This window comes from Empidonax traillii, unplaced genomic scaffold, assembly GCF_003031625.1.
Source record: "Empidonax traillii isolate 1590-97213 ecotype Southwest subspecies unplaced genomic scaffold, ASM303162v1 scaffold109:size1658292, whole genome shotgun sequence".
NCBI classification, from domain to species: Eukaryota; Metazoa; Chordata; class Aves; order Passeriformes; family Tyrannidae; genus Empidonax; species Empidonax traillii.
Window position 1 is genome coordinate 1,628,823 of NW_020955302.1, and position 23,329 is coordinate 1,652,151.

Sequence of the window (23,329 nt, forward strand, 5' to 3'; positions counted from 1 at the left end):
CAGCTCGAAAGCTGGCCCCTATTTATTGATCCTTTATTTATCCCAAAGGAAACCAGTAGCAACTCTGTAGAAACCAGTGACCTATGCTTTGTTGTGAAAGAGTAAAGAATCTGGCCAATGGGACCAAGTTGCTTCCTGTCACTTCACCATCATCTTTTGTGGGTGAAAGATGTCTCTGCCTGCCCAAACCAGTCTTGGCTCTCTCAGCTTGGAGCTTGGGGAGAAGCTACTGGTGAAGTGGGGAGTGATGGGACACAGGCAAATCCATCGGTAAAGTGAGGCAGCAGCTTCCTGACTGCTCTGCAAGGCTGTAAGTACAGGGCTTTTGCATCAAAACTCTTCTGCAAACTGGTACCCAAACCTGCTGGAAGGCAGAATATTAAATATCCACACATCCACTTATGGCTCTGTAAAGTGACAGGGAACCGGGCAGTACTATTTATTTCCCACCTGCTTTGCAGAGGTGTAGATCACTGCAAAAAACAGCGAGAGAAACAAGATTAATGTTTTTCCATTTTTTTAATCTTGTCAAACCCTTTTCTGAAATCTCTGCTTAGACATAACTCCTTATTTGAGAGATGCTGTGAACACTGAGAAGGCCCCATTGCAGCAGTCTCACCGAAGAGCCTGTTGGAAATACTGTCAGCATTCAGCAAGGACTAATGTCCCTCAGGAGCATGAGAGACAAAACATGAATAGCCAAGGGACTAATGGCCTGATCTAGAGTTCATTAAAGCCAGTGGAAAGCTTTCCCTCAATTTTAACAGGCTCTGGATCAGGAACAGAGGAAGGAGGGAGAAGGCAGTTGAAAATTACTGCTTTGAAGGGAGGTCTATAATTGTCTTTAAATAATCACAAAACTTGGGGTTAGGTATTGAATACTGAAGATCATGAGAAGTGTTGATTTTTCTTACATTTTTTTCTTGGAGAAATTGAACCTGAGACCTCACCATAATTTTACATACTTTTTGTGCATTACTGATTTATATCACACCCTACAGAATTCCTATCTTTAGATATTAACAGCAATATTCATTTGCCCAATATTTTGTTCCTATTGGGCAGTGTTGTGCTTCTATTTCTAGAAATATTCCCGATGAAGACCTTGAATTCTGAGGATATTTAAAGAGAGGAAGTTTGAAGGTCAACCATGGATCACAAGGCTGAGGAAAAAAGGAAACAGCACCATAGCCTGACTTTATTAGAACAAGTAAAGGGAATGAAAGAATCAACACAGATAATTGATGTTGTGCTTGTTGCAGAAGGTGAGAAATTCCCCTGCCATAAGGTGGTGCTGGCTGCCTTCAGTCCCTATTTCAAAGCCATGTTCACCTGTGGCTTGGTCGAGTGCACGCAGAGAGAGGTGGTGCTGTATGACATCTCTGCAGAGAGCGTGTCCACGATCCTCCACTACATGTACAGCGCAGATTTGCTCCTCACGAATCACAACGTGCAGACTGTTGCACTGGCTGCATATTTCATGCAGATGGAAGATGTTTGCAACATGTGTCAGAAGTACATGATGGACCACATGGATGCTTCCAACTGCGTGGGCATCTACTACTTTGCAAACCACATTGGGGCAGAAGATTTGTGTGATCAAGCAAGGAAATACTTGTATCAGCATTTTGCTGAGGTGAGCTTGCAGGAGGAAATATTAGAGATTGAATTCCAGCAGCTGCTGGCTCTCATAAAGTCAGACGATCTGAATATTTCCAGGGAGGAAAGCATTCTGGACCTCGTCATTAGATGGGTCAAGCACAGCAGAAAGTCACGTTCAGAACACCTTACTGAGCTCCTCAAGCAAGTAAGACTGGTACTCATCAGCCCTTCCTTTCTTGTGGAAGCACAGAAAAGGAACACAATGATTCTGTGCAATGCAGAATGCAACGACATGTTTGAGGAAGCACTGAAAACCATCCAACTATCCAGCCACCCTTCCCTCAGCCTGCGATATGGCATGGAAACTACTGATCTCTTGCTCTGCATTGGCAACAATTCTCTTGGTATTAGGTCCAGACATGGTAGCTACGCTGATGCCAGTTTTTGTTACGCTCCTGCAACACGAAAGACTTACTTCATCTCCTCTCCCAAATATGGAGAGGGTTTAGGATGCGTTTGTACTGGTGTTGTCACTGACAAAAATGATATCATTGTGGCAGGAGAGGCAAGCGCCATCAAAATGTCTAGACAAAAGACCAGGAACATTGAAATTTATAGGTGTGTACCCTCTGTCAGAAAATCCCTGATTATTTAAAAATTTTAAATCTAAATAATGTTTCTGGGGATAAAAAAAAAAAAAAAGTCCATTAGACAAAATGTTTTTTAGTTGAAATTATTTTTCCCAGAGATTTTGATTACCTTAATCAGTCTGTCACAATATATTTTCATATTACTAAATTATATACATACAACCAAATCTTGATGCATTTTCTCCTGAAAGAAGGAGGATTTATTCAGATGGATTTACTCTTTCTCTCTCTGTTTAAATGAGCTTGATTAGATCAATGCATGTGGATTTTATATTCTTCTTACTCAAATCTCAATGTTTTCCAAGGCTACTTATTTTCTAAGTCACTGGCAGGGGGAAATGAGGCAAGCAAATGACCCAATGAGTCCAGTAAGACAGAGAAAACTTAATTCTCTGTTAAAGTTGATGATAGTACTTCATAGGTCAAAGATAATGATTGATATCTGTAAACCCTCATTCTGTTTTTATTCATGTCTTTTTGAGATGCATCCATTTTAAAGAAAACCAGACATTTTCTGGATTAAAGATAAAACTTTAAAATGGTGGCAGCATTTTCAAATACAAATGCCTACGTTTAAGGAAATAAATCCATACTGAGTCAGCTGAAGTAGCCCTATTTTCAGCAGTGTTGAGCTCTCTGTCTTCCCACTAACTTCAGTGGAAACTGTGATTGAGCACCACACGCAGAAATAAGGGGCTTCTCACCTTAATAAGGGTCAAATATCTTTGAAAGGACACCTAGAATTCCTCATACTAAAAATGCTTGATCTTGCTAACATTGAGTTCAATTTTATAACTTCTCTGTGAAGGAGAAATCTCCTCTTGTCATTGTACCATTGCCTGAGTAAACATTGATGATTAAGGGGGTAATGCTTCCAAGGGACTTCGGTGAACCAGGGCATTTATAACTCTGGATTCTCCTACAGATACCACCAGCGAGGAAACCAGTTTTGGCACAGCCTGTGCACCACTCAGCTCCGTGAGCTCTACGCACTGGGCACTATCCACAACGACCTCTATGTAATAGGAGGGCAAATGAAAGTGAAAAATCAGTATCTGGTCACAAACTGTGTGGAGAAGTATTCCATGGAGCAAGGCACCTGGAGAGGCGTGGCACCTCTTCCAGTACCACTGGCATGCCATGTGGTGGTGACAGTGAAGAACAAGCTGTACGTGCTGGGTGGATGGACACCACAGGTTGAGAAATGTGCCTGTTACTGTGGTTTGGTTTGTGCACTAGCAAGCAGTGTTGTGTAATTTTACAGTGCTTTTTGCATGGGAAAAATACATCAGTGACAACAGAAGAGTAAATTGCTCACATTCCTCTGATCTTTTGCAGGAAAACCAAACAGGGTGAAGAAGAACAATATCCATCTATGCCATCCTTGATGTAAATACCAACTTCAGGAAGGGCAGTTCTTTATTTATAGAGATGTGCACAGTGAGCAAGAGTTTAAAATACATCTCCCATGTCATCATGAGTTCCGGCCTTTCTATTCCTTATTTACCATCTTCTTAATTTTTCCAGAAATCATAAATAATGGTATTTAATTATACAGGCACCCTTAACTGTGCCCTGTCTTGAAAAAGCGTGTACACAGGTACACTTCAAGGACAGATTTATATATGACATTTAAAGTTCACCTCAATTTCTCAGGATGCTTTCTTGGTTAACTAAAGCTAATTTATTAGATTTTAATTATATTACATTTTAAATGAAAAGTCAAAGCATTCTCTGGAAAACGGAGTCCTTTAACCAATCCATTAATTTGTTTCAGTTGTATTGCTTGGCCAGGTAAAGTTTTTACAGGAATTTTCAGCAGGGCCAGAGATACCATGTTCAGGCAATATACAGAATTATGCTACAAGGAAGGTGGATGTCAGGAGCAGTGTATGCTCTCTCCAGGTGCTCCCAGTGCAAAAGATCTTTTTTAAGAGCATAGTCCATTTTTATTTACTGTTCAGTGCAGTTTAAATTTGAGAGTTCAGGATAAGGTCCCACGATTACTTGACAATGAAGTGGAGCATCTGTAATCCCCATTGCTGACAGCAATATGTTCAGATTGTCATCACAATTCAATGGATTGTGTCCTCTTGGTATAAATTAAAGTATTTAAAAGAGAGATACATTCGGCTAACAAGACTTACACCTCTTTGGATATTTTGAATGCAGGAGTCCCCAGGGAGACAACAGAAAGATCAGAGAGTATTTCTGATACAGAAACAACTGAGCAAGGGTATCTCACTATTTAAAGAACTAAAATATGAAAACACTTCATGTAGAAACAGTCTGTCTGTAAAAAAAAAACGCTTGAACTGAAAGATATGTCATATAACAAAGATAGACGTTGAAGTCAGACAAGCAGCTTTGTTAAGCTTTTTTCCAGAACAGATTGTGAGAGGGGAAAGTGGCTTAGAAGCGTAAGTCAGGAATATTGAGCCAAGAATGGTTTAAAAAACCCACCTAAATTGGATACCTGCCTACAAGTACTATCAGTAACAATGCATGGGAGTCTGAGTTTATATATAAATAAGTTTGAGATGAGCAAATTAACAGTAATTGATTAAAACCCACAGCTTTGCAAGATTAGGGCGTACCAGAACAAATCAGAATAAATTAGCTCAAGCTCTCAAAAAAGTGCTTTAAGACCAGCACTGCAGAGTGCTGAATTCTTCTGGTACTATATATCTTCCCCCTGTCAGATGCAGTGATTGTATATGTGGGGATACCACAGCTGCACTGGGAAAGCAAATGAGCTCTCCAAGGCAGGGGTCGTCCCTCTGCTTGAACAGCACTGAATGTTCTGTCGATCCTGAACAAACACTAACGATGCAGCATTGACAGAGTGCCCTGAGTGCACGTGTCCATTACAGGACAGAGATAAATACATGTTCCCTTCCCTTTCAGGCTTTGTAATTGAAACAAGGCAAGACAAAGTCAAGCCGGGACATAAAATGACAGCTTAGGAGGGCAAGGACTCGGCTCACATTAGCACTGCTCAGCTCAGCTTTGGTCTGGCCTCACTGGTGCCAGCAGAGTTAGAAACCCAAGCAACTCCAGCCTTGGTAAATGGGGGCTGTTAAAACAGAAGAAAGCATTTGGTGAGGCCAAGAGGAAGGTTCCAGACCCTTGAGAAATAGAGAAGGGCTGCTGAAAGTTATGTTTTCTGTACATAAAGAGCACAGGGTTCACTCTGAGGCAAGTGTTACCACAAAAAATGAAGATGAACGTGAATTTTCAACATATCAAATGGTGCCTGCTCCTAAGTATATGCTTAGTCTGTGTGGAAAATGCACAGTTAACCCCCTTTCAGTGAATAAATCAGTGTTTCACACTTACCATGGAGAATGAACATGCCCTGGGCACTTACAGAGAGTAACCAAGGGGCTTTATATTTACTTTGTAGTTTACCTCCTACTGTCTTGTCCATGGCATTAGTGTTGGAAAGGTCTTTTGGGAAAGAAAAATAAGAAGAAAAACAGGAACACATATAACACCATCACAAGCAAGCAAAGTAGTTCTCTCCTTCTCACTCTCTCTATGTGAAAACTTTCAACCCAAAATATTTCTGGATCCTCCCCCCACATCCCACTGCTTACATTCAAGGGTGTTGTACCCAAAAAAAATAATCTGAGTTCCCTGCATCATATGAGACAGGCAGAGAAGGGGGAAGAAGATTAGAGAGAACAAGAGGAGTAGGAGTGAGTATAAAAGGAGTATTATGGCAGCAAAGATATTGTAGGGAGTTAGGAGCTTATTATGCAAACCATTGAAGTTACAGCAGTTGGACAACATTACTGTGGTTAGACTGACTAAATAAACATGCAAATGTTTATTAGAATAAGTTATGCATATATATAGGCCTGAGAAAGGCCAGGAAAGTACCTCACTGAGACTCATGGTATGGTCTGAGTAACAGTGGGAATAGATTTCAACATTTAGCAGGAAAAAAACAGACAGTTCTCTTGGTTTTCCCTCATTATTATTAAGACCGTACAGCAGCCTTGTGAAAGGGGTACGTTCTTCCAGAGCTGGGACCATGAATGTATTGTTATTACCCAAATGCTCAGCTTTATTGGTGCAGAATATAGATGCCCACTCATTCCTTTGCCTTCTACAGTGGACTCCCAGCCACAAGCCACGGGTGCTGTTAAACCCTGGGGAGTACAATCCCCTGCGGCTATAATTGATGTGTTTGCGCTATTTATCTGCCGAGCTGTCTGCTGTGATTAATTGCATGCAGGCATGTGCAGAGGGCTCCAAATGTTGTATTATTATATGGCTGTCATATTTCATACAGATGGATCTGCCTGACGATGAGCCGGATCGATTAAGTAACAGAACGTTTCGGTACGACCCGGGCCAAGACAAATGGACGGAAGGAGCTCCAATGAAGTACTCAAAGTACCGCTTCAGCACAGCCGTAGTCAGCGGGGAGATTTATGTCTTGGGTAAGAGGAAACAGATTTTTTAACAGATAGCACCATGACTTTTTCTTCTTTCCAGCAGTTTTGCCTCTGTGAAGTGAAATATCTCACCCTTTGTTAAGTACCGTAGGACAAAGTACGCTGGACTAAATGGGTGGTATTTTTCTAAAGTTGTCTCTTCCCCTCATCATTTCTTCCTTTCTTGATTTATGTAGATTAAATTAGGTGAATGTTTAGTACAAAGGCACTTCACTTTTTAAGCTACTTTTCTTTAGGGTATCAGTGTGTGCTATAAATAGTAATGAATCTTAAAAGGTGAGTAGAGAAGCCTTGTAAGGACCATTTCACAAGTGAGCACTGAACAGCTGAGGAACATAACCAGCGTTGTGAAAGAAGGGCATAGGGTTGAAGAAAATTTGGATCTCCCAGTCAAAGCCAACATTATTTCTCTATCTTGATAAAACTCAATGAATCTTTCTTTTCCACCCACCTCAAAGCAGTGCATTCTTTTGAACACTTAAGTCTCTCATTTTGTCATTGTTTGATTGAATATTTTCATTTTTTTTTGTTTAAAAAACAGTATTTTGACAAAAAATATTGATTTGTGTGAAAAAGTTCAATAATCTCCTACCACAAAGTCTTTTGTCTCAAATGATCCCCACCCATATTTTTCAGTTCTGCAGTAAATCCGTAAAAGGACTCTTTTCCCAAAGACCATTCTTCATGATCCCAGCCCAACCTATGTACAAGCTAACAAAGAGAACATCACCTGTTTCTGAAAACTGGCAAACAGCTCAAGAGGTGGCAAGCAAGGGATTTTTCTGAAGAGAAGATGTAAGGCAGGGAAAGGCAGATGTAGAAGAAAGGTACTGCAGATACTGGGCAAAAGTTAAAAGGGGCATCTTAGAAGGGGAATAGGAGTCAGAGAGGTGTCCAAGTAACAGAGAGAAGGATTATAGATAGATGTGTGACTGGAATGTTCTTGGAGAAGTTGGGGAAAAGCTCATACAATCAAGTAATCCACATGTGGGCTGTGAGTGATTCACACCCTTCCATGCTCCTGTGGTCTCATGGGCATCACACATGAAGAAGGCAGCAATCACAACAGTACTTTGGGACATTTCAATCTCTTCTACTTCAAACTACTCCTGCTTACAAGCTTATCAAAGTGAACACAAAAATACAGTCTTATCAACATAATACACCTCCTACATGGAGGTGTTCTGTTTTTGTCTGGGTTGTTATATAATGTGGATAAAGCAGAGCTTGCTCCCTGCATGTAATACAGAAAGTGTTTTGCAGGGGGTGTATGTAAGCAAGTGTCTTTGAAGTAGAAGAAGAAAGTGGCTTTAATGCTGTGTTTGTCTTCTTTTAGAGAAACTTCTTTCTCTTAAGTGGCTTGAGAGAGGCCCATAGCCACAACCAGGAGGAAGGTGAAAGGAGCCCATATGGAAAAGAGAGTTTTCCAACCAGAAAATCATATCATTATTGTCAAAGGTTAGTGATAGAGAATGTCAGTGTGCTGTTAAATAATAAGAGTGTTGGCTACCCAGGTTCAAAGGTGCTTCAAAAATATGGAAACTCCATCCTTTGTAAAAGGTTAAATATATATAATTATTTATACTGACATTGATGCTCTAATGGGGCAGAAGAAGCAGCTGGAATAGTCGGGAAGAGAAAGGCTGCATTCATGCATTTCAGTAAGACAGTGCTCCAAGATCAAGACCTTAAACACTGTGATGACACAAGAGAGTCAGGGAGCAAAAAAAAGGAGCCGCCTTGGGATGCATGTGATAAAACAAATTGACAGTCTTCTTCACAGCAAGCCTGACACTGAGACAAGGAAAAGGAGTGGCTAATAGGGAAAACTGCATCCATTTTCTTCCCTCAAAATCTCACACAGCATATCTGAAGCATATCTGAACAATTACAGTAATGAAACGTACAGAGTGAACACAAAGCACAGCATTAAATCTGCAAAGTGCCTGTTTAAATGGCATTGAGGCAGGTTCATGGTCTCACAGACCTGCAGAAGCATTTTGTTAATGTTAAAAATATAAAAAGCCTTGTTTTGGTATGTGCAGCTGCCAGCGTTGCCGTATTCAGGGAGCAGAACGTTGACTTGAATTCTTTCTTACATGCTAGCCAATACCAATAATTTGTGTGTGTATGTGAGAAAATCTTTGCTAACAATCAAATCTGCACATGGGCTGTGACAGGCTCTTGGTCTGTCTCCATCACTTTGTTGGTTCACATACCTTCCCATGGCACTCCTTATTCGAGCCTATTCCTAAGGGAACCAACACACTTAATGCTGAGATTAACAGTTTGCTGCACTGGACCTTTCACTCTTGCCACTAAATCTAACTAAGCATTCATAAAGGCAATGTTTGTTCTCAGTTTAAATCAGTGTAAATCTGGGGTAATTTCACTGTAATGGACAAACTTGTTTGTGATTTATACCAGGGGTAACTAAGCTCACACTCTGCTCCAGGGAGCAGATTTTTGAGAAAGACCGGGCTACTTTTACCATTACATCTCTGAGCCTGCCTCCCTTCTTATGCTCTATCCACTCAAGGTGTAACTGCAGCATGTGCAGACACGAATGAGTTACCATCAGGTAGCAGGAATATTAGTTGCAGAGAAGACATTTTGACCTAGGTCTGGGCTGCTTTCGCAAGCTCCTGATTGCCTGTTTTCACAAACATTGTGAGGACTTTAACATCCATCAATGTGCAAAATTTAGCTGAAACTGGGCAACAGGCGCAAAAGCTATGAAAGGCAAAGAAAATAATGTAAGTGCAGATAGAGAATACACATGTAGTGAGAGTAATTACGTGTCTTGTTTTCTTAGGAAATCAGATAATATTACAACTACTTTTCTAATTGAAAGACAAGCCTGACACTGAGCCAAAAATGATTTGTCAACAAATTCTATCTTTGAATATTCTGGTTTAAATCCATCTGTAAGAGTATTGTGGAAATGGAGATTTAGCTGTTAAAATTAAGAAGACAATGTAGTTGGTAAATGTTAACCATTGTGGTCTGAAAGCTCTGTGGAAGACATTAAAGCCTTTTCCAAGGCCTCTCAAAATGATGGAACAATTTCCTAACAAACTCTGTTTGGAAACAGTGGTACAGCCATGACATTGGCCTCTTACTCTGCTGATATCACACATGGCCTCATATCCAGTTGTGAACTCACACTCGCCAACTGTAATTAGAACCTCACACAGAAAAGCAACATTCCATGGTTTATCCATGGTGACAAGTTCTTGTTACCTTGTGAGTTCTCAGGCTGCTGGGATGTCAGGTGGGTTCAGTTTTCCCTTGGAACGAATTGCGATGGTAACCCCGTCCGGGTGAACGGGCGATTCATGGCATTGAAAGGAAGGTGGTGAAAACGTTCTTAATCAGGCTGATGTGGTACTTGATCATGCAGATGACATTCAGGAGAGAATGGGAATGGAAAGAACAGAGGTTGATAGTGACAGAGCAAAGAATAGCAACTGTCATGAGGGCAGTAAAACGTTGCAGGCTCCTCAAAGCTGTGGATCCCTTCGACATCACCCTGCTTCATAAAAGGTGTCGGGCACTCTGGGAGTCTAGAAAGATGCTGTCAAGGGTGATTTGTGCAAAAAGACACATTCTGAAGAGGAGAGGTTGTTCTCATGTAGCGGCCTCAGAGATGTCTGTACTCAGGCATAATGACTAAGCTTTTGTGCTATAGATGAGAGGGAGACTTTTGTGGAGTCTCAACCACTGCTATTGATCCCCCTCCTCACTCCAAAAGGGGGTTCCCCATGGTGAAGTCTGTGTGCACAGAACTTGAACATTTAACATCCCCAGTGAGGGGACACTCAGTGAAGGGACCATCCAGAAGCATGGAAAGGCATTCCCACAAGCATCCCCCACTTCTCATATCATAATTGTTCCTCATGGGGTCCTGCAGTCTGCGCCCAGCTAAGAAGATCCACTGGGGGCTGCCAGGGACAGAGGAAGGAAAGGGAGAGGGGAAAAAAGGAAACAGGTAAATGCAAGATATCTTCAGTATGCCTTCAGGACCAAGCCTTGCTTCCCAGAAATAAAAATATTAAATAAAGAAATAGATAGATCTAACATAGTGTTGCAGAGAAATGAGATTTCTTTCCAGCAAGCCTTGAAAACAAAGTCGTTAAATGATGTAAGTTTGTCAGCTCTTTCCAACAGGATTTCTATCTTTCTGTATAACTTATACAGGTGTCAGGACATTGAGGACTCTAGAGCAGAAATGAAAAATCACTGCAGAGAAAGTTGATCCTCTCTATTATCTCTGATGTATGAAAGTAATTTTTATCATAAATATGAAGCAGAAAGAAGATGCAGAATATTAGCTTTGAATAAGGTGCAGTAGCAGTTTCTTTGACAGACAAGTCCAATTTTTACTTTCATGCATGCAGGTGTAAATCTGTAGTAAGTAGTCTGCTGATGTCATCTGTGTTGTGTCAGGCTCGTTTTATTCTAACCCAGATCAGAATCTGATGCTCAGCCTTTGAAGTGCTAATTTCTGAAAAGTCCTATTGGCACAGAACAGAGAGTATGTAGTCACTGTCCAAAACCTCTTCCCAGCCTAATTGCAGCTCCAGCATGTAAAACCCCAATGACTTAAATGGAATTATTCCAGAGTCACAGTGAGGGAAGGAAAATGAGAGATAGATTAGAGTTTTTGGTCTGAGTAATAGCATTGTTGAGGAACCTGTACCGTGTGTCTTAATCAGCAGTCCTGCAATGTAATTGTCTGTTTGTTGTGTAATGCTCCTAGAGAATCTCATGCTATTTATACACCATACATAATCCTCATAAGTAAATGAACAGCATTTCCTAAGGCTCAAAATCCTTTCTCCTATTCATCTCATTTGACTGGTCTCAGCTCTTTCTCTCCATATTTTCCCAGGAACATAACTATATTCGTTGGAGAGTCCAAGAAAGAGCAGTATTGTGTTCTTAATGACAGAGGCAATTGAGACACTTTTGGAAGAAAACCAAATAGGAGGGCTCTATTTAAGGTCATGCATTTTAATCCCTCGCTTAAAAAAATATCCTTTCCAGCTAGGTCTCTGAAAACTTATCACAGCCAACACACAAATTAGGAAAATTTATCCAAATGAGTCCATCTGAATGCCATATTCATTACTTTATGCTAAAACACACTCAGCAGAACTACTGCCTCTGAAATACAGGTCACTGATAAAAAATTATCACCATGACATCCTTAACCATATGTTGCTTTTATCATTATATAATTTATACCTTATAAGTAAGAATGTATAGAAGGATTTAAATGAGAAATCCTATTAGGGAAGATTTAGAAACCAAAGAATTTTCAGTTATCCTCCTCAGCTTGGCATCCCACCTCTCACAACTTGTTTTTTTTCTTCCTGAGTTGCTGCTGAGAGCTTCTTTTAAAAGTTTTAAGCAGTCAAATGAAGTTCAATAAATACTGAATGTCTCGACCACAAAATGCTTATTTGAATATGTACTTCGGGGTCTCTCTGGAAAAGAAATTGTGTGTGGGAGGGGCTGGAAGGAGACATTTTAGCTTTCATGCTCGAGTATTAACTGTGCATTTGAATAACAACTTCTTCTAAAATAAACCAGTCTATTTATAAATATGCTTTGGACTTGTGACAAGTGGCAGTTTATCGGCCTGATTCTGTTCTTTATACCTGTGCAACAGCCTCCTTAGTGCCTGTGTTCAGGGAGGAACAAAAACAGGCGAAAAATAGGTCTGATAGATGAGATCAGAAATGCTTTCTACACACTTTGGGATTATCAAAAGAAATCAGAAAAAGGCACCTCATGAGAAATGGAGCTGGATCTGAAACACTGACTGTGTTTAGGAAGACGATCACCTGTTTTTTTTCAGCCCTGCTTCTGATCAGTCTTTTGCCCTCATGTCTTCTTCAAGCTGCATTACCTCATCTGCTGTGCTCTGGGTTAGTAAAGGATGACAGTGCTCCTCAGTTTCATCTTTGGACGTGCCTGCCAGGGCTTTATGGCTCCCTCATTTCTCTGAGAAACCAGCTATGCAGCCCCGCTTTGCAGAGGGAGAGAGAGAGAGAAACGCAACTGCTGAGACTCAGCTTGAGTGCTGTTAATGAAGGGAAACGTTACATAAGAGATTAGCACTATTAAATCCATTGTGCATTCCAGAGATCGATTTAATAGTGAATTATTTTACAGGAGGCAAAGTTGGATTTCATTTGCTTGTTGGAGAATTACTACTTTTTTTTTTTTTTACCCATTCCCCAGGTTCCTTTGATAAAATTTCAGAGGCAGTAGTAAGAACAAATGTTCCTTGGTATTATGATCTGAAGACTTTACTATATGACAAAGAATAACAGTGTCAGTGCCCTGAGGGCACTAATAGGTCTTGATCATCTTGATCAGCATCACCTGGGGCCTCCACCCACACCCTCTGCCCATAGGTCCAGGAGCACTATTTAAACACAGGCCTGGGGGGGGGTTAGTCCTTTTTTTGTAACCTTGTCTTTGCTTGAGAGCTGCTGGTGGGACCTTCTGCATTTGCCTGTCCCTGGTTCTGTGGAGCTGTGCCCTCATGGTGAGCTTATTACCTGGGTCACCTTCCTTTTGGAAACTGCTTTGCTCTAGTTGTTCCCTGATATACTGCTCTGGCTGAGAGACTGTAGTTCATGTCTAACTTCAGGTGCCTGTTAGTGGGGAAACCAAATAAAGTGGTATGGAATCTGCTGCCCAGTCTCAATGGAGAGCTATTTTCAGTTCTATCTGGACCTCAAACCACGTTGTAGGTGTCCTTTTAGTCAGCCATCCTGTCTATGCAATGAGCAATCTAGACTTGGAGCTGTGTGTTTTTCCTGTAGGAAAGAAAACTGTCCTTGTTGGACTCAGCTGCCTGGGAAATTGAATTGCAAAAGAGCTTGGTGTGGATGAGACTTAGAAGTGCAATTGCTCTGTGCCAGTGCCTGCTCTTACAAGTGTCAGTGACATGGGGGAAGTCACTGGGTGCATGTAGGTAGGAATGTTCCCTATGTGTTGTAACTCAGCTGCATGTTAGGCATTATAGAAATATTGCCTTTGCACCTGCTGAACTAATCATTACCAGGGACTCTTTTACCACTTCACCATCATTTATAGACGTTTCCCCTTAAGTGCTGGAAGGATGTGCTGTTATTAGAGCTGATGTGGCTCAAATTGCATTTGGTCTTCTCAGATGAACATGGGGCCAAGGAGGCAGCTGACCTGAGCCAAAGCCGTGTGCTTTGCCTTCAGCCAGCTACGAGCAGTGTGTGGGTAGAGCATAGCACAGAACTGTGCCTCATTGAGATTCTGAAGATGTGCTAATCACATCACCTACCCCGCCTTGCCTTCCTGCATCAAAGGCTTGTCTTCTCAGTCCTGATTTCTTAATAAAGATCATGTATTTTATTTATATATTTATTTTACTAATGGAACTTCATGTTAAATTTAAAGTCCATTAGAACCACTGCTTACAGAGTGCCCTTGAAAGTATGTTTGATTGCAGACTCATCCAAGTGTGCTGTAGAAAGCTCTCGAGCGTTAATGGGTTTGGGAACACAAAGGTGGCTTCACTGGCTTTTCCAATCTTTCAGTGGAATCTGAAATATCTCCTAGGGAAAGTGCATAATGTAAAAAGCCTAACGTGTTGAAAGGGTGCATTTGGAAGGACAGGAGGAGAAGTCTGAGTTCTGGGATTAAATCCTCTTGTGTGATCAATGTGAAAATGACAAAAATGTTCAAAGCTCCCAGTGAGAAATCCATCTCCCCAGCACAAAGGGCATGTAATTGTGATTTTTGCAGGGAACTAAGCTAGGTGGGCTTGAATTCACCTGCTCTGTTTGAGAGCGTGGGTTAATGAAGGATCCTCTCCAGCATAAATTTCAGACCATGGGCATGGAAATAGCTATTGCTGCCCTTGGCACACCTGCTGGAACTCCCAGGAGGCTGTGACCACAGCAGGTGTGTTTTACTGACCCCATCTATAGCTCTGGGTGGTTTAAGGTACAACTGCAAGTACACCATGCACTGCTGACAGGTCACTTGGCACAAGAGTTTCCCTCAAATGACCAAAGCACCTCTGCCCTCTTTCTGCACCCTGCCTTAGCTTCCTAAAGCTTACCCCCATTTTATGCAGAGGTTCCTGTAGGAGTAGAGTATGAGCTCAGTTGTTCTACTGCTTTACCCAGAGATCTTGAGATAAAGACAATCTTAATGGTCTTAACTGTAATTCCCTATGTCTCCATATGCACTCCTAATAGTTTCCTAAATGTAAATGAAGAAGCCTGTGGGACAGGGTGATCTGGAGTCTTCAATGATGGATCAGAAAGTGGCCGGAGTTGTCTGACACAGAAAGCTTATTTTCTTCTGCCAATTTAAATTCCACATTGTAGATGATAAATAGCCTGGTAAAAGTGAGATTCCTCCAGTTGGTTGTAGATGTGAATTGATTTAAATTTTAGATTTTTTTTTTTCTGATTTGTGTATTAATTTCTTTGGAAGGAGTCCTAAGACATCCGTCTCCTTAGAGGAAAAAATATATTGTCTCATAGGAGTATTTCTCAGCTAGGGCTTCTGGGAACACAGCAAAGCAGAGCTCATAGAGCCTAATATCCTCAGATTCCTTTGTTAACAATATTTTAGTGTTAGAATTGCTTTAGGAGAGGAGGTTGAAGTTCTTGATTTCTTTTTTTTCCAGAATGCTCTTTTTCTAAGCTTGAAAATTAAAATTTACTCTGCTTTGATTTTTTCTTCTCCCTTTTTTTTTTTTTTTTTTTGCTTAGCTTTGCCCTTGTGAATTGAATATAAAATTTGATTTAGCTGAAATAGTGGTGCAGGGTTTAAATAAAAGGGAGATATATTGTATATTCAGGACTGTTGCTGATAATGACAGGATTAAAGGAGGTTAAATGTAAGTTGCTTAAACTACCCAATGAAGGTTTCATAAATGCTTGAAAACACCGTAGCTCTGAAATTTTTTTAAAAGATGCTTTAATAGGTCCTGGAAAATTACTTTCCTAATAGCTATATACAAAAAACCTTTGGTGATGGATCCCCTGGAATAGCAGCTGAAGGTCTTCATTAACAGGTAGTGGTTGGGATTTTTTTTTGTTTTTTCAAAAAGCCGCTGACTGCTGTCTCAGTTTTGTACCTGATTATTTGTGTTCTTTCTGAAGTTATCTTGCCCTACAGTTACTCTATTTAGAAAATTATAATAAAATCACAGGAAGAAATAAGCAGCTATTATCCTCCTAGAAGAGTTCTGGGCCCTTTTGTTCACCTCCCCCTCCCTGCTGAAATATTGAGGCAATCAGCAAAGCTATTGTTTTTTGACACGCCGCATGCATTCCCTAACTGGTACCATTCATCCCTCTGATTGAACAAGAAGCTCTTTCATTTTTCAAATGAAGACTTTTCTTGTGGGTGAGTGCATATTCTTCAGTGGGGTAAAGTAACACCTGGGCTAATTTTAAAAAACCCAGCTTGATATCCAGCAGCAATCTGGTTTTGGCACCACAAAGCTGTCTTTTGAAGGGGTCAAATTAGCCTGTGGGGAGCTTTTATACCATTGGTTTACTGTTAAAACTGCCTCAAGAATCCCTCTCTGCATCACACTGCACTCTGTAGACTGTACATGCCCTGTTAGCAAATTGTCTTGCATGCTGTACTCTGATTATACCAATGGATGCTGTAGAATTAGAAAGCCTATGAGATGAGCAATCAATTAAATAGAGTTATCACTTAAACATTTTGATTAGCTCTTAAAAGTTTCCTTGAAACATTTAGGGGAATAGTGTTCTATCCTAAGAGTGGCACCTCTCTTATAAGCCATTAAGGAGTGGTGGAAAATACTACACAGAAGAGGATAATGCTTCTGTCATAGAGAACAATACAATAAATAAACACCTGAAGTCTGAAAATTGTTTCTAAATAGACCCAAGGAACAGCTCGGTGAGAAAGGCTCAGTGGGGTGATGCTTCCCTTTTTGGCATGGAAATTATTAGCAAAATTCCATGACCACAATTAATCCCTACCTCAGCTCTCTCGGGTGAATCAAGCCTCAGAGGAGCAGCCCATCAAAGCAAATACTGCTTAGCTGAGGGTGTTAAGCTAAAACCAAATGCATATGGATGCCAGCCTTGTTCAAGCAAGCACTAAGGAGTACCTACTACAAACTGCTGGGACTTTGCTGGTAGGTAGTGAGGCAAGTAAAGATTTTATGTGCATGGAAAAGGAGCTGAAAACCCAACTCAGTTAAGGTTTTCAAAATCAAATATTGAACAAAATCAAGTATTGCTTCCTGCTGATGATAATGAACACTGAATTTGGTTCTACTTTTGCTCCTCTGATGGAGGTTTGACTGATTTTATCTTTATCTGATTCTAAAACACAGATCAGAAATACAGTGTTTGGAGCATTGTGTTCCCCATTTATATGTAGTTCCCTCTTCAAACACCTTTGGAGAATGCAAAAAGGTTATAAAAAATAACACAGTATGCAAATAAAACTTGGAGCACCACTAGGGGCTCTTTTCTCTGACAGACCAGCTTAAGAGCATTCTAGGGGCAATATATTTTAAAAGCAGCTGCACCAGCCTTGCACAGCTTGCACTTCCAGTCGTTTCCTTTTGCATATGCAAGGGAATAATTACACACCATACAATGCACTTTGGATTTCCCCAACTGAGCAGTCCTACATGTGTATCTGGGATGCCAGCCTTCCTGTGGAAATTGCTTGCGTATTGCAGTCATTTTATATTTAAAAGTGGTCACATACACACACACGCACAAAAGAACCTCTTCAGCAAACCATCAGTGCTCATTACGGGTATTGAGTCCACTGGCACAGATGGAAAACCTGCGTGGGTACGTCAGCATATTAATTCTGGAGAACCAAAGGCTGTGAATTCAAAATCTGGATTTGATCGCTTGAAGGGATTTGGGAAGGCAGTGTGTCCACTGATTTTTAGAGTTTCCACTGATTTTTAGTGTTTCCAGCATGTACTGAGATCTCAGGTATATCTGCAGCCTGTTGCAGTATCTCCCAGCCAAAGAAAACTGGGATCTGATTTAATCCTGCACACCATCTTCAAGCACCCTAATTAACCTTCAACAGTAATATTGTTGCAAATAACTTGGTTGGTATTCCTGTGTTTAGGATGGGTTTGTTTCTGGAAGTTGATTTGCCTTAAGAAATAGGTATAACACTTTTCTTTTATTGAAGAAAACTAACCAACAAATGCAAATGATTGTTGGTTAACATGTGTGAGGGTCAAATCCACCAACAGTATTTGAAAAAAAGTTTTTGATTCATTACAATTTGTCCAGCAAACAGAATAAGTAATTATGACAATTTCTACTATATGGGGAGAAAACAAAACAAAATACCTTTGTGTTTTGAAGACATGCTGCTTGTCCTTATTTGGATACAAGACTTCAGAGAGGATCTTGCTTTGGTGTCCGTAGATAATGAGCAGTAGCTTCTGCTTTGAGTTTACTTCCTCACAAACTTCTGGAGCTGCAAAAGGGAAAGATAGGGAGATGAGAACATGTAACTAGAAAATGCAGCCAGCAATGTATTTTTCAGAAGAACGTGGGACTGCTACATTTGACCTACATATCTTTTGCAGGAGGAATTGGGTGCCTTGGCTATGACAGAGGACAGACTCGGAAATGCCTTGACGCAGTGGAGATTTATAACCCTGATGGAGACTTTTGGAGGGATGGACCTCCTATGCCTTCTCCCCTTCTCTCCTTACGAACAAACTCTACCAGTGCAGGCTGTGTGGAAGGGAAGCTGTACCTTTGTGGAGGATTTCACGGAACAGGTACTGAAATGAGTCTGATATTCCTTGTGTAGTTAAAATCACTTTCACAGGACACAGACTGACCTGATGAGTGATCAACCCTATCAGGTGGCACTGGCATGCCCTGGAGCCACAGACCTGATTCTGCCCTTTGGACTGCTAACCCCTAATGTCAATATGAATTTTGTTCTGTTTAACCTTTGCTTTTTTCCTTAACAAAACATGAAAATTTAAGTATGTTTCCAATATGCACTAAACCTTTCCAAATCTAAAACCTCAGTAGAATTATTCTGGGTTTATATCCAGAGCTACAGCTTAGTGTTTTATGGACATTAAAGAACTTGGTCATATTTGATGAACATCAAGGCCCTGTCCATCTGTCCTTTGCCGATCTATCTCTGCCTATTTACTTACATGCTTTTTGTTATTGGTGTTGAAAAAGCTTGTGTACTTAATGAGTCCTCTGGGTAGGGAATTGAGATACAAACAGATTAAAGTTCCAGATCTGGTGACTTTAAATAATCCTAGTGCTGTGGACACCTTTTTTTCTTTTTTTTCTTCTTCCTTCCAACTGTGCTCAGCTCTATCTAAATCACCAGTACTTATAACCATTTTTTTCATTATAAATGCAAAGAGTCATAAAACAAGCACACTTAAACTCTTCTGCTACATAGAGCTGCTACCCTAATTTCTTTTTAGGAGAAAGCAATAGCACAGATGCATTATCCACTGCTAAAAAATGTCATGTCAGGCTCACTGGTGCCCAGGAATGGCCATGTGGTATCACTGGGTGACATGTCTTCACATTACTCTGATTCCAGTTGCATTGACTTGTATAACAACCTCTAAACCTAAAGCCTCTGTTATTTTAGAATGACGATTTTCATCAGCTAGTTCACATCTTGCCTTCTAATCCCTTCATTGGCTACTGTTTGAGGAAGTTACTGCCTGAAAACAATTGTTTGGCAGCCTCTAACAGGCTTGTTCTCCTGACATCTCTGATAGAAGTTGTGTGACTTCAGAGCAATTATGGTTATGACACATCACTGTGTTTCCATAGTACCATCATAGTTGTCTTTTTCTCAGCAATATTATGAACAAGCCTAAAGTTAGTGGGTACAAATCTCAAAAGGCTGATAAAGGGAAGAAGTTGAGTCACCATCCCTGGAGGGGTATAAAAGATGTGTAGATGTGGAGCTTAAGCACATGGTTTAGTTGTGGGCTTGGCAGCACTGGGTTAATGGTTGGACAGGATGATCTTAAAGGTCTTTTCTACCCTAAACAATTCTATGACTCTATGATCATTAGCACTGACAAATTAAGCAATTTTGTTCAAGATGACTAACAGATTAATATGAGATTTTTGACTAGTGAAGCTTCAGAGCCATAAAAACACTTTCTGTACATTACTACCACGTTCTGTCACTGAGTCATGTATAAAGAGTGGTTGTTCTGGGAGAGTTTGAAAGTCCTCCTGTGGATTTCAAGAAGGCCATCTTTTGTATGTTTGAATAATGCCAGCTCAATAGGGTCCTGATTCCTCACTCTACTATTACAGTCTATATAATTATGTATAGAACTCTCCTGCACTAATACTGTTATTTAGATCGGAAAACAAGAAGTCAAAGTTAGAAAATGCCAGTTTTGCAGTTACCTGTGCAACCTGAATTCTGACCCCCTACGTGTGCATTCTGTATACCTGTAGAGAAGTAGAATGATTGTGTTGTTATGCTGCCTATTAACAGGGGAGCCAAAATAAGATTCTCACTGTCAACTGTAAATCAGGTATAACCACATATCTGAGGAGTTGAGAGGAACCTGTGCCTAAAAGACAGGCTTCTTAATGTGACTTTCAAGTTATTCAAAGAGAATGGCTTTCTAAATCTTGACAACAGTAGCAGCTTCTAGGTATCATCATGAAGAAAAAGATGTGTAGGCCATATGTTGAACCAGAAGAGGTTACCTAACTGGCCTCTCTTCCTGACCCCATCTGCTCTGCCTGCTGGAAAGGGCTCTTGCCTGATGTGCTCTTTGGGGATGAAGGGTGGAGTGAAAGATGGTTATTACTGTCATATGGGAGCTTGGAAAGGGTGGCTTGACTCTGCACTTTCACAATTACAGCCGGTCAGCAGCTTCAAGGTACAGAACAGCATGTGCTGCTGCTGCTTTAGTAGCAGACAGGGTTATTTTAGAATATGTTTGTTTGCTTTTAGTCTTTTGGGCTTCTTGGCATGTCACTTTGGTTTTTATAAGGGATGCAACCAAGAGAGGATATTCCAATTTTACAAAACATTGTAATTTAGTTTCAACCAAGTGGAGTTCTTGGAACAAGCTGAAGGCACAGCTGTAGTCTTTGGGTTTTCTGCCTGCTGAGCGCTAAAGGGCTGCTGGGAACATTCAAGAAAAAGTGCTTCTGAGAGAAAAAACAAAAACAAACAAACCAAACAGGAGCAAATAAGCCAAAATCATTGCTGCAGTGGAAAGTCTTAGCCTAAGGGGCTGAAACCAAACCCTTGTGTACTATGGATCTGTCCCAAACTTTCCAGCCTCAACTTGCCTTTGTGTTCCCTTAAACCCACTCTTGATACAGCAGTGTGAAAGTTAGCCCACTAAAGACATTGATGCATCCTAATTTTACTGATATATGTCGTGCTCTATATGCCTTTCTGCATGTCTATAGACCTAGAATCAACTAGGTTGGAAAAGACCTCTGAGATCAAGTCCAACCTTTGACTGAACATCACCTTGTCTAATAATTGGACACGAATGCCACATCCAGTCTCTTTTCAAAGATGTCCAGGGACCGTGGCTCTTCCACCTCCCTGAACAGCCCATTCCAATGCCCAATCACTCTCTCTGTAAAGAACATCTTCCTAATGTCTAACCTAAACCTTCCCTGGCCCAGCTTAAAACTGTGCCCTTTCACTCTCCCTAATCCTCCTTAGCCTTTCCACTTCTTCCTTAGGCTGTGCCACTGAACAGAACAGATCATTCACCTGACTGCATCTTACGTGTTGTCTTTTGCACTGTCCTCTGGTACCAATGTCAGGCTCAGACACTCCCTGCAGCCAGTGACCTGGACAGCTGTGTCCTTCCTGGGGGGCTCTGCTTGGGTCAGCACACTCCTGCTGCCAGCTGATCAAAAGCGATGGCTTTTGATTGTTTGTAAACTGTTGCTGGATCTAGTTGAGTTGGGGGGGAAATAAACCCCAAAAAGCAAAACACCAAAAACAAACAAACATAAACCAAAACCAAACATGCACACCTATCACACAACCCACCAGCAAGAGCTGGCAGAATGGGCATGCCCTTCCTGCTCGCTGTGCCTGCATAAACTGCCAGGCAAACTGCCGTGCCAACTGCCCTGCAAACTGCCATGCTACACACCTGCTTGCCTGCTCCTCTTCCCTGCGCTCCCTCAAACTATTTAAATTATCCTCAAATGGGCCTGGCAAAACCCCTTGCTTGCTTGATTGGCTCTGATGAATAGCCAAGTCCAGGCCCAGTGGATTATTAAGTCCAGAGATGCTGTACACAAAGCTAAAAAGCAGCTGTTGACTGCTCAAAGGGCCTTAAATTTGGATGAAAAGGTGAATAGTGCTGAGCTACCATCTTTTCTGATTCTCATGTGACAACTGAAATCTTGTGGTGGCATGATTCCTGTATATATTGCCTATCACAAATCTTTGTCTGCTTGAAGGGAGGACAACTGGTGTAGCCTGAACAGCCCCCCTGTAAGCAGAGGAAGAAAACCTGTGTCTACTTGAGAGGAAAGCCAGCTTGGCCAGCTGAAAGTAGCAATAGCAGTCTTTCTAAAAGATAAGTGAGCTCCAAAGTGTGTTCAAGCTTTCTCTGTACTGTTGTTCAGTGTTGAGGTAAGGCTTGTAGGGCTTCCTCTGCTGAGGCTTCCTCAAGTTAGAAGTTTGCTCAAAGCCTGCCCATGAAAGAGGAAAGGAGTTTAATTCAGCTGAAGCTTAGACACTTCTTTGCAGTGCCTACACTAAGACCTTTGTGACCCCAGGCTCTCTGCAGCAGATGGAGAAGAACAGACACTTCAGAGAGAGATTCAGGTCCTTGGTGCTTTACATCTGCTCTGAAAGACCAGAAAGCAGTTCAGAACCCTGAGGAGCTCTCCTCTCTTGAAGCTTTGTGTTTTGATCAGCGTACAAGGGGTTCTAACCTGGCTTACCTAAGGCAAACACATCAGGATGTTGGTATCTGTGCTTTGATGGTACAAACACCTCTGAGACCTCTGTGTTGTATCACTAGCTGACAAATGTTGTATGCTCTTACAGTCATTATAACTACCCAAAAAGAGCAGTTCTTGTTCTGAATTTTTCTCCTTAGCAAGACTAGCAAAACTTCATCTGTTAGCCACTAGTTTATACAAATTAGCTCATTTTCTACTAAAACTGCTATGTCAAACAGGAACCATTAATCTGCTTGTGTCAGATCCAGCTCGTGTAGCCTTGTGTTGTGAATGTTGTCAATTTTCAGCAATGTTGTAGCAGTCATCAGGATAATCAGATGTGTTTTAAATGACTGATTTTGTCCATTAGTTTATGGTGCTGCACAGAGTGCAAACATTACCTCTAGTATGAGCACTCAGCAGGACTCAGTGTGCAACAGCCAGAAGCTTTCTTCACTGACTGCTAAACCACACTGCTGTATTTCCTGCTGTAGCTATGGATTTAAAACCAGCCTTTGCAGTCTGACTGTACAGTGTTTTTGTTGACATGTTTTATTTCCTTTGAATCAAACTAAAACCTGTCATCTGCCCAGGCTGACAGCTACTGACATTAGCTTGT

The 23,329-nt window shown here is 41.1% G+C and overlaps 1 protein-coding gene across 4 annotated transcripts in view; it reads right to left on the minus strand.

Moving 5' to 3' along the window:
- Positions 1–21,876, minus strand: part of MGLL (monoglyceride lipase) — a 104,152-nt gene extending 82,276 nt beyond the window's left edge. Inside the window, exons 1-2 of one of the 4 annotated variants that reach the window (XM_027882684.1) lie at positions 21,803–21,876; positions 18,103–18,232 (exon numbers count right to left, since the gene is read on the minus strand). In XM_027882684.1, the coding sequence (XP_027738485.1) occupies positions 18,103–18,121 (19 nt within the window). In that variant the 5' untranslated portion in view covers positions 18,122–18,232; positions 21,803–21,876. Of the gene's footprint in view, positions 1–18,102; positions 18,233–18,331; positions 18,647–19,278; positions 19,364–21,802 lie in introns of those variants that run through there. The other 3 variants (XM_027882687.1, XM_027882685.1, XM_027882683.1) reach the window with 3 other exon arrangements.
- Positions 21,877–23,329: the final 1,453 nt, after the last annotated feature.